The 14,133-nt window shown below is 40.9% G+C and overlaps 1 protein-coding gene across 2 annotated transcripts in view; it reads right to left on the bottom strand.

The window, feature by feature from the left end:
• Positions 1-4,973: 4,973 nt before the first annotated feature.
• Positions 4,974-14,133, bottom strand: part of KATNAL1 (katanin catalytic subunit A1 like 1) — a 36,398-nt gene continuing 27,238 nt past the window's right edge. For both annotated transcript variants that reach the window (XM_058829050.1, XM_058829049.1), the window contains 5 exons: positions 11,314-11,472; positions 10,384-10,510; positions 9,278-9,412; positions 6,857-6,983; positions 4,974-5,366 (listed from right to left, as the gene is read on the bottom strand). In XM_058829050.1, the coding sequence (XP_058685033.1) occupies positions 5,168-5,366; positions 6,857-6,983; positions 9,278-9,412; positions 10,384-10,510; positions 11,314-11,472 (747 nt within the window). In that variant the 3' untranslated portion in view covers positions 4,974-5,167. The remainder of the gene's footprint in view (positions 5,367-6,856; positions 6,984-9,277; positions 9,413-10,383; positions 10,511-11,313; positions 11,473-14,133) is intronic.

The raw sequence follows: 14,133 nt of genomic DNA, 5'->3' as shown, positions 1-14,133 counted from the left end.
CTACCTTTCTTGCTCTCCAAAGTCAAATTAAAAAAATTCTTAATTCCAAGACATTTTTTTTTACCTCAATTAAACAATGTATACAAGGGGCTGCTTACAAATGAGAGCAATACAGTTGCAAACTGGCAGTAAGAATTTCTCTCTTTGTCAAACAAATAATCTAGATATTATATTTAAGTTCACACAAAGCTACGCTGCTTACTGTACGGCCAGACAGTCAGGCAGGATGCATGATGAGTTTGTCCAAAAATAGGCATCCTGAGAATGAGTTCAGTTGCTTCATGTATCATGTATCAGATCATGGGTTCTCCAAAATCCTAACCCAGACACAGAACAAATACCCAACAGCTTCCCCCTAACTCTGAGAAAAATGTTCCTCATGCAGCAAAGAAATCACAAATACACAAAACCAGGAAACAGAGCATGGACATGATACAACCCTAACTCTGCCTGTGCAGTAGGAGTGGGAACATCCCCACATTTTGACACTTCATAACAAAGTCAGAACTTTCCTTGTGGCACCCACTTGGCTGCTGAGGTAAGTTTTCTTGCATAGGGCAACCAGGCTAGCCAATACATTTCATCCCATCTGCTTTTAATGCTAGCCGGGGCCTTCTAAAGAAGAGGAAAATTGCCTGAATGTTTCCAAGACAACTACATGCAGACGAGTAGAAGCATGGCACTTCAGCTGATGAAAAGATAGCTCTGTACTGCACAAAAGAAACTCCTCTATTAAAGGTACTGAACCACCATGTATGCAGTAAGTGGGTCACAAGAACGGGTCACAATCAGCACACAAAACCAGGCAGGCTCAGAAGGCAGAGAGGATCAAATGTTCCTGTGCTGTGGGATGCAGGAACACCACTTGCTGCTGCAGCTCTGTTAGCTGTGGTGTGTGTGGCAGCTGGGCTCTGAACACAGGCGACTGAGGCGTTCACAGTGACAGCCAAGCTTTCACAGAGCGCTCTAGTGAAACCCTTAACACGTGCAGGGAAATGGCCGCATGAGACATTCTCTGAACTGCACCATCGCCCTACCTTTGCTATCAACAGCGGTCTGCTTTGTTCCATCAGAGCACTACTGAGCCTAGTCTTGTCCATTTTGGCTCCACTCTGCACCACAGTGCTGCCTGGTGGACAGCTCACACAGAGGGGGCTCAGCTGCTGCCCTGCTGCTGACACCCACTTCACACCAGTGCACAGCTCTAGACTCCCAGGCTCCCTGCCTGCTCCCCGGCAGCACAGTGTCACCTGCATGTTCATCACATCTGTCACTACAGCTCTGAAAAAACATCTCAATTTACAATCTGAGGGTGGCTTATTCCCATAACAGATTAAAAAAAAAAAAAAAAAAATAAAAAAAAAAAATCACTATTTCTTTGTCTGCTTATACACCTCTTCATGCCTGGATTGTACCATGAAGTCTTTGCTCATTTGATAGAGGACTTCTTTACGGCACACAAGCTCTTTCATCCTTCCCATGATCAGAACAAGTCAGTGCACCTCTGCTATTTCAGTCTCTTTTAAACTGGGGTGAGCTGAACTTTCTATGCAAAGATTTGACCTCTCCTGAAATCCCCTGATCAGCATTTCCCTTGCTCGCTCTTTCATGTTTGAAGTGTTATGAAGCACTGGAAACTCCATTCTTTCATAAGGAAGTTAGTGAGAAAATTCAAATAATCAACCCAGTCCCAGGAGACATGGGGTCTCTTTCCAAGTTTGAAAGCTCCTTCCTAATACAAGTTTTGCTCTTGAAAATCTCCTGGTTAGCAGGCAGCTGATGATACAGCTTCTCTGGAGCCTGATTATACTTCCAGCCCAGGGGCAAGTAATAAAAAATGCTGTCTGGCTCTGTGAGGTCTGAATCAGGTGCTAACACTGAACATCTGCTGGGGCCTCTGCTCTCCCCTACCCTCCCTTCTATGTGCTGGGCATTGAAGAATTCTCCATTTTATAGCTTGTGGCAACAAAAGGCCAATTTAGAGAGAAAGCATTGCTGACAGCTTTATCCAAAAACCCCAGACTCTTCTTTAACTGCTCTCCATTCAGGACATTGGTGAAAGAGCACCATGACATACTGAAGAGATCCACATTGTATGGCAGCCTTTGGAAGCAGTTAGCAGCAAAGCACTCACAGCCCCACTCCAGCGAGACAGACAGATTCTAGGACACATTTATTACTTCATACAACCAGATCGCGTATTGTACAAAAATTAACAGTGCCACCCAAGAGGGCCTTCACAGATGTTTAGAAAACATGTAAACACAGCTCTAAAACATGTTTTTTATGTAATCTAGGTACAACTACTGAAGCACCACCTATTGTGTGTGCGTATCCCCACGTGTGTGGATGATCTCCATACACCAACAGGCGCAGATTGAACAGTGTCAACACAGCAGGCTGTGACATGCTCGTACATTGCTCTCCAAGGAATCCAGTATCCTTACAAAAGGCTTTCCACCAGTGGGACATGAACTGGTCTTACTTTGAGCCATAAGCTCATCCTTTGGGCCTTGAGCTGCTGCCACTGTTGGCTGCCCTTCCTTCCTGGGTTGCTCCTTGCTGCATCCAATGCTGGCTCCCCTGGAGTTAATAACCCAGTCTCCAAGCACACCAGGTGGGTGTGCCAGCATGACTTGATAAAGATGAAAGGGTCAGCAAGCAAGGACAGCTCCCTTTCTTGAAATGTCACAGCAGGGAAGGGATGGTCTTGGTCTTCTGGGGTGCCTGATCTAGTAGGCCCCAAGTCACAGCAGTAATGCTGGGCACAACCATCAGAAACATCTACTCTCTGAAAACTTCCACTTTTCTGTTCTGCAGCTGTAAAGGATGAATGGACTTGTACAGTAAAAACATTTCTGGGGTAGAAACCATGACCTTTAGAGAAAAAGACTGCAGCACCTGAATAATTCCTACTAAAGGGAATGCCCAGTACAGTGAATTCTGCTAAATAGCCAAGAGGGAAGTTTAATGCCTTAAGGTAGAAGGTTCATCAAAGAGCTAAGGACTGACATTTTCACCAAGTGCTGTGCTTTTATCAGCAGGAAGGTCACTGCTGCTTGCAATGTGAAACTGAGCAAACTGGTACATAGACCCTACTAAGCAGCAACTGCTGAATCTCAGCACCACTCTTGGGCAGCTGAGTAGGGCTGTTACTGACATTCATGTCAACTCCCTTCTACATCTTGGTTGCGTAGATTAAGCTCCTTGGGCAGCAATGGCCTCTTTAGTGAGAGAGCCCATGCTAATCTGGCATTGGCCACAAAAGATTTGTATAGCTTTACTAATTTCTACTGCAGTCAAACAAACAAACAAAGAACAACTGTAGCAGTCTACAGCTTCATATGGAAAAAATGAGTCTATAGCAATATTTTCAGAGCTTTCTCTCTAAAAAGGTCCAGTTATTCCCCAGGAAGAATTATAGAACTATTAAGGTTGGAAAAGACCTCTCAGATCATCAAATCTGACCATTAACCCAGCACTGACATGTTCAATACTAAACCATGTCCCCGAGTGCCATATCTACACATTTTTTAAACACTTCCAGGGATGGTGATTTTTACCACTTCCCTGAGCAAACTGAGTTTGTGATATAAGGTTTTTGCCTTAGTGGTTAACATGTCATGGCCCAAGAGACCAGTGTTCTGAATTACTGACATTATTGGGAACTTCCATGAAGTAACAAAAAGGAGCAAATAAAGATATATTCCCATTCAATAAGAGGTGCTGTGTGTTTCTTACTCCAGTTCATTACATCTGTCTGTGCCACCAGGAGCCTCAGCAGAGAGCTGATGGGTTGAACACCTGCAAAGCTGCGGGGCAATTCACATCAACCAAGATACTTAAGGCCTAGCTCACAACATCACAAAAAACTTGAGAGCTTGCATATTTCTCTGTAAAATTGGTTGTTTGACCACTCCTCCACATTCCTACTGCAGGAAACCTTCATGTGGGCTCACAGGCTGAGTCTGTGAAAAGCTCATATAGTCAGTGTGACAGGTATACTCTAGAGAGGATTTCTCATGTTAGACTTTAGAACCCTTCTCACCACTGCACTTGTATGAGGAAAGGGAAGAAACAGTTAAGAACATAAATGAGATCATACAGATTATTTTCTAAATATTACTAAACCAGTAATATTTATACATTTTTAAGAAATCTTCACCAAAAAAAAATAAAATTAAGCATGAACAGTTCTACAACATAAACAGGTACAAGTCTCATTGCCTAGTAATGCTAGGGAAAAGTTCATATCTAATCAGAAGTGGAAGTTCACAGCCAGTTGTTTTAAGGACAGTCTTGTGTTTTAAATACAGCCTTGATATTAGTGTCTTTACTGTATTAAACTCTTAGGACTAAAATAATAATAATAGTAATAACAATTACATTTAGATAGCACAGACAAAGCACAAGATGATATATAAGCATAAAAGTGCAAGTTATAACCTAAGTCAAAGTGCCTACTGGTCAAACAGGTTCAAACTATGTTCAGAGAACAAGCATAAACCAGACTGAGAACAATCCATGCCTTTTTCTTTCCCTCTCATTTCCATCAGAAGTCATTGCAGGTAACACTGATAACAGTCTAAAGTGACATCAATTCCAAATAGAAGCATACGAGAGGAGAGTCAGGCCCATGTCTTGATGGAAAACTGATCTCATTTCCTCTCTGAAATGCCAACTAATCCACAGGCTTTGCTCTGAATATCTGAGCACAGAGAGAAAGAATAATAACTTGGATGCCACATTCAAGGGAGGCAGAAGCAGCACTTAAGAGCAGGGGGTACAGCAAGCCCTTGTCTGTTCCTCTGGAGTCACACGGCCCAGCTGATTTATTGACTCCAGTCATAAAAAATGACTAGGAGGAAGTTAAGTAACACTGCTCTTCATTTGAAAAATAAAAAGACTACCCTCAGAAGTATGATTTTTCCCTTACCGTTTGTCTTATTTTTCTACTTCAGAGATAAAATATCTTTTACAATATCAGCTCATTATTCTGTTCATTCCCTTTAAAGGCAAATAGCTTAAAAGATCCTGTCACCAGAAAGGGGTGGGATGAGGGCAGAGGCAGACCTTTTATTAAACCTTTAAAAAGATTTCTAACTCATTTTGAAAGTGAGAACAACAAAAACCATAAAACTCCAGCAAAGGAAAGCTGTCACTGAGATTAAGCAGATCCAAACTCCGCCATCCATTTTTCATACTTCTCCAGGTCGGCAGCAGAAACAGATTTGGAGATTTTCTTCAGAGCCAGCTCAAAGTCCCCCTTGGTAACCGGCATCTGAAGCTCTTCTTTAGAAAGTGCACGAATCTCTTCTGGAGTTAAGCCATTAATACGTCTTCTCATTGCCATTAAAGATGCATCCCTGGAAACACAGGACAATGCATGGGAGCTAATTACTAGCAGAATGTGCTGTAAGCCTATGAATTTTGATTGTATATTCTTGCTAGAAACCACTGGCAGGAACACTTAAGAGAGCATTTATTTACCACAGAAGATGCAGTTCACATCTTTCGTAGCTTCCATGTTCCCAGATCACTACATTAATTCAACATAAAGAACGCATTGGCACCAAAACCCATTTAAGCATATGGTAAATGTGCAGAGATAATTAAAACTATAAAACTGAAAACCTTTTACAGTGATTCATGGAGATGAAATTTTACAACTTTGGACAAGAAAAGGGCAGGGTGGGAGATGAACTCAAAGACTTTTTCTTTTAAAAGTAGTCTGTATTTTACACTGCATTCCTTTTAGACTTCAACTTTCTCCCTGCAGCATAGCCCCAAAGGACAGTCAGCAAGGGTTAAGAGTGCAGCCCAGCTTGGCTGCCTGCTTGTCCATAGCACCTGGATGTGTGAAGGGCAGAGAAGGAGGCATCAGGGGCAGCATCACACGGCCCTGCCGTGCTGAGGCCATCGGTGCCTCTGGCTCCTCATGTTCTGCCTGCTCTGTGACTCCTCCCCAGCTCAGATCCTGTCAGCCTGGCCCATCAGCTTGAAGAACACTGCTCATTTTCTCACACCGTGGCCCACAGGCAGTCTGGAATTACATTTTCTCTTTCCCCAGGTTTTTCCCAGCAAGGGATAACACAAGCCTTAGGGAGAGAAGGTAATTTTGCTACTGTGTGACACACACTGAGTTTTCAAATCCATGAAGTGATTTCACATTTTCAGAAAGGCAGCAGGGGAAGGAGAAAAAAGATTCCCACGCCATGTTCTTACAGGATCAGTTTCTCTTGACAGGATTCTTAAGGGACACAGACTTCCTTCAGAAAAGTTTCTTCAAATACCTATCCTTCACCAGAAAAGACTGATTTGTAAAAAATGAAACAAATTGTGGGAACAGGATGCAAATAAATTAAATACTGATATTATAATCTATATCTCCCTTGCACCTAAAAGATTCAGGTAGACACCAAGACTCTGCTGCACTGGAGGCTGTGCAAACATCCAACATATAGAATTCCCAAAGAAGTATTCTGTGAGAGGAATTTTTTGGATTACAGAATTCTAGCTCTTAAACTAATAAGATTTAAAAAAACCAAACCAGTCTGCTTTGCACTGCATTAACAAATGCAGACAGCTACAGTAAATGCAGCCAATTGTAACACAAGATTTGCTCAGATAATTTTTTTTCACTTCAGATCCAAGAAAACCACATCTTATAGAAAGCCTTCATGGTCTTTGGACCATTCCACATGACAGTAATACGTGAATACAGTAAATTCATTTGTGCCTCAAACACAGACACTGTGAATATGGCTTCAGCTGTAGTGGGTATTGCCTTTGATCATATAATGCAAATGATGACTTTCCACAAAGTTCTATTTGCAAATTAAGGGCAATGAGATACCTGCAAACATTAGTGATGTCAGCACCAGAATAGCCTTCAATCTTCTCAGCAATTTCTTCAAGGCTGATATCAGGATCTAGTTCTACTTCCCGAAGATTAATCTTAAGTAGTTCTGCTCTGCCTTTTGCTAGAATGGAAAAATATTTGTTTGAAGACTGGCAAGAGTTACGTTAAAAAAAGATGCAAACACAACTTAGATTTTTCAGTGAAAAGTATGAACAAAAGAGTTCAATATAAGAAAAGAGAGTGAAGTGTGCAATCAAATAAGTAAAGTATTTGGTTAAATGCAGTATATTAAAACAGCATGGTTGAGAGATATTTGTCAAAGTGATCTGTCATTAAAAACGTCTGTTATGTCTCAGGTGATAAAGCATTTGGTCACATATTACCCAAAGGCACAAAGGCACAATCCCATAAATTTCTGTTTCTTCTCACATCCCTTTGGATCCACTCCCTATTCAAGGGTTTGACTGCATATTATTCATAGAGTTTCATTAGAACTACAATAAGGATTCTATTAAAAGAGTTTCAGATGGCACAAACCCCTTAACAACAGGCTGAACTTTAAGCATATGTTTAAGCACTTTACTCAGCTGGGACTCAAGAAATCAGCTGAAGCCTGATAGAAAACAGACACATTAATACAATAAACATATATTAATATATTTTCAATACAAATGTCCAGGTATCCCATTTACCCACCCAGATACAGCATGTGCACAGTAATAAGCAGCTGTGTAAATGAGCACTTACGCAGCCAATTAACCATTTCTCTTGTAGAGGGCATGTGCATCTGTGCATTTGGGTACATATGTTAAGCAGCCTAAGCTTGTAAGAGGGAATTCACATTTGACAGCTTAGGTCTCCATGTTATTCTGCACAACGGTGGGAAAGAAGAGGATGACTGGTTTCCTGGCTTTCACTGTGCAGGAAAAATACACCAGCTCAGCATTTTTGTTCCCCAAGTGATCAATTTTTATGACCTATAAAAAAGGACAACTGCAACAGATGAAGTAGGAAAGGCTAAAAGTCTTCAAGAAATGTCCAGTAAAACACATTATGTTTTATTCATTGATGTCCTTAATTCTTTTTTTTTTTTAACTTTTGGGGAAGGAGAAATACAAAAGAAAATAGAAAGCTTGTCTAGAGCTGCTGGTTTTGTGTGCTTTGCAGAACTGTCAAGAGCACAGTTATCCATCACACACAACTGGCACTAGCTATAAAATGGGGATTTATTATTTAGAGAGCACAATGTACACACAGCATACCTGCAGTGAGTATCCTGCATCAGAGAACATTCTTCTAATTGTTACTGTGGGGCTAAGCAAGTCTGTGCAGCATTTTGAAAATTAAACACTACAGAATATATGCTTGCATCAAATTCCACAATATACAGGTGTATATATGCTACCATACCACTTTTTCAGTTCAAATGCCTGACTACATCAAATCACACATCACAGTTATAAAAGCATCACTCAGACTTGCCCAGAGCAGCACAACATTCTTACTTGTGGAATAGATACAACAGAAACTAAGACTACAAATAAAACCAGATCACATCTCCTATGTTGTCCAGGGTGTAATACACTGTGTTAAAAAACAATCTGGTTTAATTAGAAACAAGAGGAAGAGCTGATAGGATTTTAAACTAATTGGTCATAAAGACAGGCATCCTATTAGGAGCTGTTACTGCCTGTAAGCTGCAAAGACAAGATGTAGAACTATTAAGTGTCCTTAGACCTGCTAAACTCAATCACAACCACTGTCACCACAGACATGCATCTTGTTATCTTGAGTGCTCATGCAGGGAGATGAGGCATCCCCTGTACCAAGAAGAGACAGAGCTATGCAAACTTCAAGTGATAGGAACCTCAAAATTAATAGGACAGGTGAATGACAGCTAGAAAAGACAATACAAGCTGAGATGTCTTAGGGCAGGAAAGCAATCAGCCTGCTGCATTCTGAGTGACTGGAAGCACAGTAATAAAGGCAAGCAAGCAGTGATTTGCAATGAACTAAGCCTGTAAGTGAAAATTCATGGATCCACTTCTTTCCATTTGTCTGCAAGGGCATGGAGTGCATTTGCAATATTTGTGAACATGTCCAAAGGCTGCCTTTGATGATCACTCAAGGACTGACTGTTAAACATTTAAAATAATTCCAGGCTCATTAAAACTAACTCTCTTTCAAAATATAAGAACCCATCAATGGCTTGCAATGAAACACCACAGCTCTTTGTTTTTCAGCCCCCAAGCAAGCAGTATTTTTCTTTTTCTCACTCTCTTTAAAAATAAAGCGATCCAGACAAATGATTAACCCCTGAATTACACTGCTCATCAAAAACCATCAGGGTTTCTCACAGTAATCCTAAACTCATCTTGTAAAGAGAGGAAAGGAAAATGGCCTTATCAAACATACCTGTGGGCAAAGGTATATAAATCCTCTTCTCCAGTCTCCGTCGGAGAGCTTCGTCAATATCCCAGGGAAAATTTGTAGCAGATAATACCATAACCATCTTGGAAGGGTCATCATTTTCCAGTGCACCACCTACCCCTGCAAGCACAACAGTTCAGAGCCATTTTAATCCAGAGCTCTTATTGATTGAGATGCTTGCTGAGAAACACTGCACAAACAAACATAGCCTGGACAAAGCCTGGACTATACAGATCTCTATAGTCCTGTATCCCTTTCCAAACCTTCCATAGCTAGGTGTCACAAGACCATCATTATCAATGAAAGAGGGACAGTTCATTATTTTGCTGAGTCAGGAGAGGGCTTTCTTTGGCAGTGCTAATAAAAGAGCCATATATAAGTGTAGCCCTACCAGTCCCACTCACAGTGCTATCTCTGTCGAGTCTGGTCATAGAAGAAATAGAAGTCACTCAGCTTACCAAGTGAGGACTGCAAAGAGATCAAAAGCTTTCCTATCCTGAGCTTACCACAATGAACCTGCAAATTTGAGAACATTTTAAATAGTAGTTTATATACAGTAGTTTTTGCAGCAGTTTATGACAGCTGCAATGTAAAGGTGGCAATCAAACCTCTACACCATACAATATTCCTCAGATGGTCATGCTTGTTGCGTGCACCTGCACAAAACAGGTACTAGGTCTGACTTAAAAGGGTAATATTAGTTGCCATCATAGACCAGAGCAAAAGCAAATCTCACAATGGTGTTCCACAGTTGGAGACTCCAGCAAAGGGCAGAATTTTGTTTAAACTGAATACAAATTAAATACCTGCATTAAACTGCACAAATGTCCATTATCTGCTTCTCCTGGAGTCTGTGTCTATTTAATATGACCTTTCAAGTCCCCCTAAAAATAGCCATTTTAGAAAAAATAAAGTAGAACATCCTTTTCAGTTATCTGTTGTTCAACACTCCAAAAATACACTCATCTCAAGTTCTGCCTCATTTTTCTCTTATCTCTAAAGCCAGGTTTTCCAGATGGCTCAAGTTCTTACATTCCCACCTGTAAAGAAACAGCATCCCAGCCCCAAAGCCAGATCTAAGCCCTTGTTACCATCCATTTGCACAAGCAGCTCTGACTTGACTCTGCGACTGGCCTCGTGTTCGTCAGACGTGCCTCTGCGGCTGCAGATGGAATCTATCTCATCAATGAAGATTGTTGTTGGTGCATAAAACCGTGCCTTTATTCAAATGAAAACACCACTATTAAGGCTGCTCAGCAAGCACAGGCCCTCATCAGACCACAACCCAGCCCTTCTAGCATACTGCATACATATCTTCCCTGACTGTCACAAGAGAGGAATTCAAGACCTTGATTTACAATCTGTCATATGCTGAGGTTTATACACTTTAAATTGTACTCCTTGGGTCAGTGTTGGTTGGCTTTCCCCAGCAAATGACATTGAAAAGGGGAAGAGAAACACTACCACAACAGGATAGTTATGTTGACACAACACATGCAGTTTTCATGTCCATGTTTTGGGCTGGCGAGGGTTAAGCATAAGCGGGAGTGCAGTGAGGGTCCCACAGGTATAGTCCACAGGGACATGTCCTTCACACACCTTGCATGACAGACTGCACCTACAGCTTCACTGAGAGGCTTGTGACCATCATTCAGAACAAAACCAGCACTAAAGCATGTATTGCTTCTAGAAAAACTGTTCCAAACCCCTTTCAATTTCAATTCTACTTCTTGTGGGATTGCTACCCCATAACCAAACAAGTACTGAGTTTCTGTTGAGGTCATAACTCTCTACTGAGTCTGGAAAATGCTATCCTAAACATGGGTGATGAACCATTTCCTTCTTAATCCTCAATAACATACCATATGTGGAAACCCAGAAATTATGGCTTTTCTAATTGGCTGAGGGGGTGTCAGTTCAGTGAACTCCATGCTTTCAACATGCTGCTGGAAGGGCAGGAAACCAGGAGTGCTGTCCTTTCTCACCTTAATGAGCCCCAGATCACATCATCCAGGACATACCATTTCAAACAAGAGACGAACCAGCTTCTCAGACTCGCCTCTGTATTTAGATGTCAGTGTAGAGGAAGACACGTTGAAGAATGTTGTCCCACATTCTGTAGCAACAGCTTTTGCTAGCATGGTTTTGCCAGTGCCAGGAGGACCAACCATCAGCACACCCTGAAAGGTGAGAACAAAGGTAATGACCAACAAAGTAAGAAAACTTTGCCATTGGTTCTCTGCACAACATCTCAATATGAGTCAAGATCTGGATTTAAATTAATAACATAATTCTCATCAGTGGAAAACAGAAGACAAGTATCCTTCTTTCGAGGACAGTGTGGAAGTATTCTGCCATTTCTTCTTACCACTCCACTAGAGTCAGAACCACAAAATCCAGTAACCTCCTTGCACCTAACATCTAGGAAATGGACAAGAGATTTATTGCCTTGCTCAGAATCAAACAGAGTCTAGACTTGAATTTAGGCCTTTCCCAGCTCACAAGGGGCTGCACAGGCAAATGAAGACAGTAAATTCTGTTTTTGGAACAAAGGCCCCTTCACAAGAAAGTTTCACAGAAACCAAAATGCTTTCACAGTAAGTTGTGTTCCCTCAGTAGAGAAATTTTCTACAGAAAAAACATTTTTCCAAAATATCCTGTCAATATGTATGAATCTGGTTGATGTTTACATTTGCATGAGAGCATTCACTGAATACATCAGTTTGATTTTTGTTTAATCTCCCAATCTCAATGTTCCTATGACCACACTACTGCATCACAAAAATTCCTGGATGAAACACCATCCTCATCATGCTGTTGGATGACTGGACTGCACTGCTATTCCTGTTTTACAAATAAGCAACTGTGGTTCATGTGGACTGCTGCTTAGTCCCACAAAAGCCTAATTTGAACTTCAGTGATTATTCAGAAAGCTTTAAACTAGAAATAATTTTAAGTCCCTGTTTGGTATCCACATCATCAGACTATCTTCCCATCTGTGGCCTCTAAAAGAAAGAAGCACAGGTGTCTGCAGCTCAGCACATTTACCCATCATTACACAAACAGGTTTTTGGCTTTACACACAGTGCTCTCAGAACCCATGTTAAGATCGTATCACTGAGATAGGTTAATCACTCTTGATAATACTACTAAATACAGCCATCTTTATGGGTAGTCTTCCCAACCCTTTAAGCAGCAGCGCTGGAGAAGGACAAAACACTGTTCCATGTTCTGCAGAGTACTAGTATAGGACCCTGTGATTTTAAGTAAATCAGTGAAAATGTAGTGGTCAAGCATCTTGGGGTTTTTTTCCCCTCCCAACTGCAAGATCTTATTACATGCTAACAAGAGTTTCCTAAAACTGTACTGTATTGCAGGGCTAATCAAATTAGCTAGAGTTAAAATTGCACATCATAATGTGCTTTGCAATTAATAACTTACATAAAATGCCATAGCAATAAAATAACAGTTAAATGCAAGCCATATAGCAAATTAGATTTCATCTGTTCCTCACAAAAATTTACTTCAAAAAGCACAACGAATGACATGGAAGAGATCTATAAAAACAAATCAACCGGGAATGCAATTATTCAAAAATGTACCATTCAAAAGCAATAGTCCCTCTGTACTCCATTTTCCATTAACTCTTAATACCTTTATTGCTATTTAATACTTAGCTAATGCAAGCTCAACATACATTCATCGGTAAATTAAGTCAGAAATGTTCACACACCATCTCTACAGCTAACAGTCCAAAGTCACTCCTTAGGCTGCCCAAGGTTTCCTAAGCTCCAGAGCAGCAAGCATAAAACGTAAATGGACTCTACTTTTTCCCCGTGAACACTCAGACATTCCAATCTGAGATGCTGCACAGTTATACTGATATTACAACAATATTGCAAATACAGCCCTGGAGTGACTGTGAAAATTACTCAGCCTGTAATTTGCAGGTCAGAGATGACTTACTGTTCTGTCTGAGCTTCAAATGTGTTCATTTAATATTTTTTAAAAAGCTTCACTTCAATTCAAATCACATTCAAAGCATGTGTTTGATAAACTGTGTTTAGTGCAGGAGCTGGTGATAGAGGGAAGTAATGACATTTTTGGGATATTTGTTGAAGTCTCCATTATTCTGGAAGGTCTAATCTTGGCTTCAGGTACACATGCTGTACACTGCCAAAATTGATGCCAGTCTGCTGCTTTGCACCTCCTGCTAAGTATTACAGGAAGCTTTACCTTGCACGTGAAACTGGTGCCATTATCCATGTGCATAACACAGGTGCAAAGCAGCCACACCAGGTGCAAAGTCAGGGGAAAATCAAGCTCTCTTGGGACAGAGACAATAGAAATATCAGTTAAAAATAAACAAACAAAAAAACCAAAAAAAAAAAGAACTTGAGTTGGCAGCAAAACAAGATGTGCATGGCTGCAAACAGAAACACATAGGATCAAGTTGCTCTTTCTGCAAACTAGGAGGCTGCCACTTACTATTTAAAATCCTTGACAAACACAAAGACTTCTTTATTCTTCCTCTAAGGCTCTATTAATCCAAAGTATTCCAATAAGAAGCTGAAATGCACTGCAGGGAGTAAGTGTTTTGATGAAATCACTGCAGGGTTACTTCTTGTTGTTGTAACAATCACTAGCAGAGCAGTGGGAATCACAGTGAGCAACCAGGCTTTCTTGGCAGAAAACAGTTCAGAGAAACAGAAAGAGAAAACCCATGGACACTCAGAAACCCATGGCTGCAACTACACAGCACCTGTGTTGAATCAGGGAAGACAGCTGGCTCCTTCAAACAAGGCACATTTCTCTGAATACAGGCACAAACTATGAGGGCT

Source organism: Poecile atricapillus, chromosome 1 (assembly GCF_030490865.1).
Source record: "Poecile atricapillus isolate bPoeAtr1 chromosome 1, bPoeAtr1.hap1, whole genome shotgun sequence".
Taxonomy (NCBI): domain Eukaryota; kingdom Metazoa; phylum Chordata; class Aves; order Passeriformes; family Paridae; genus Poecile; species Poecile atricapillus.
Note: the sequence above shows the minus strand (reverse complement) of the source record. Positions and strands in the feature narration are given on the sequence as shown.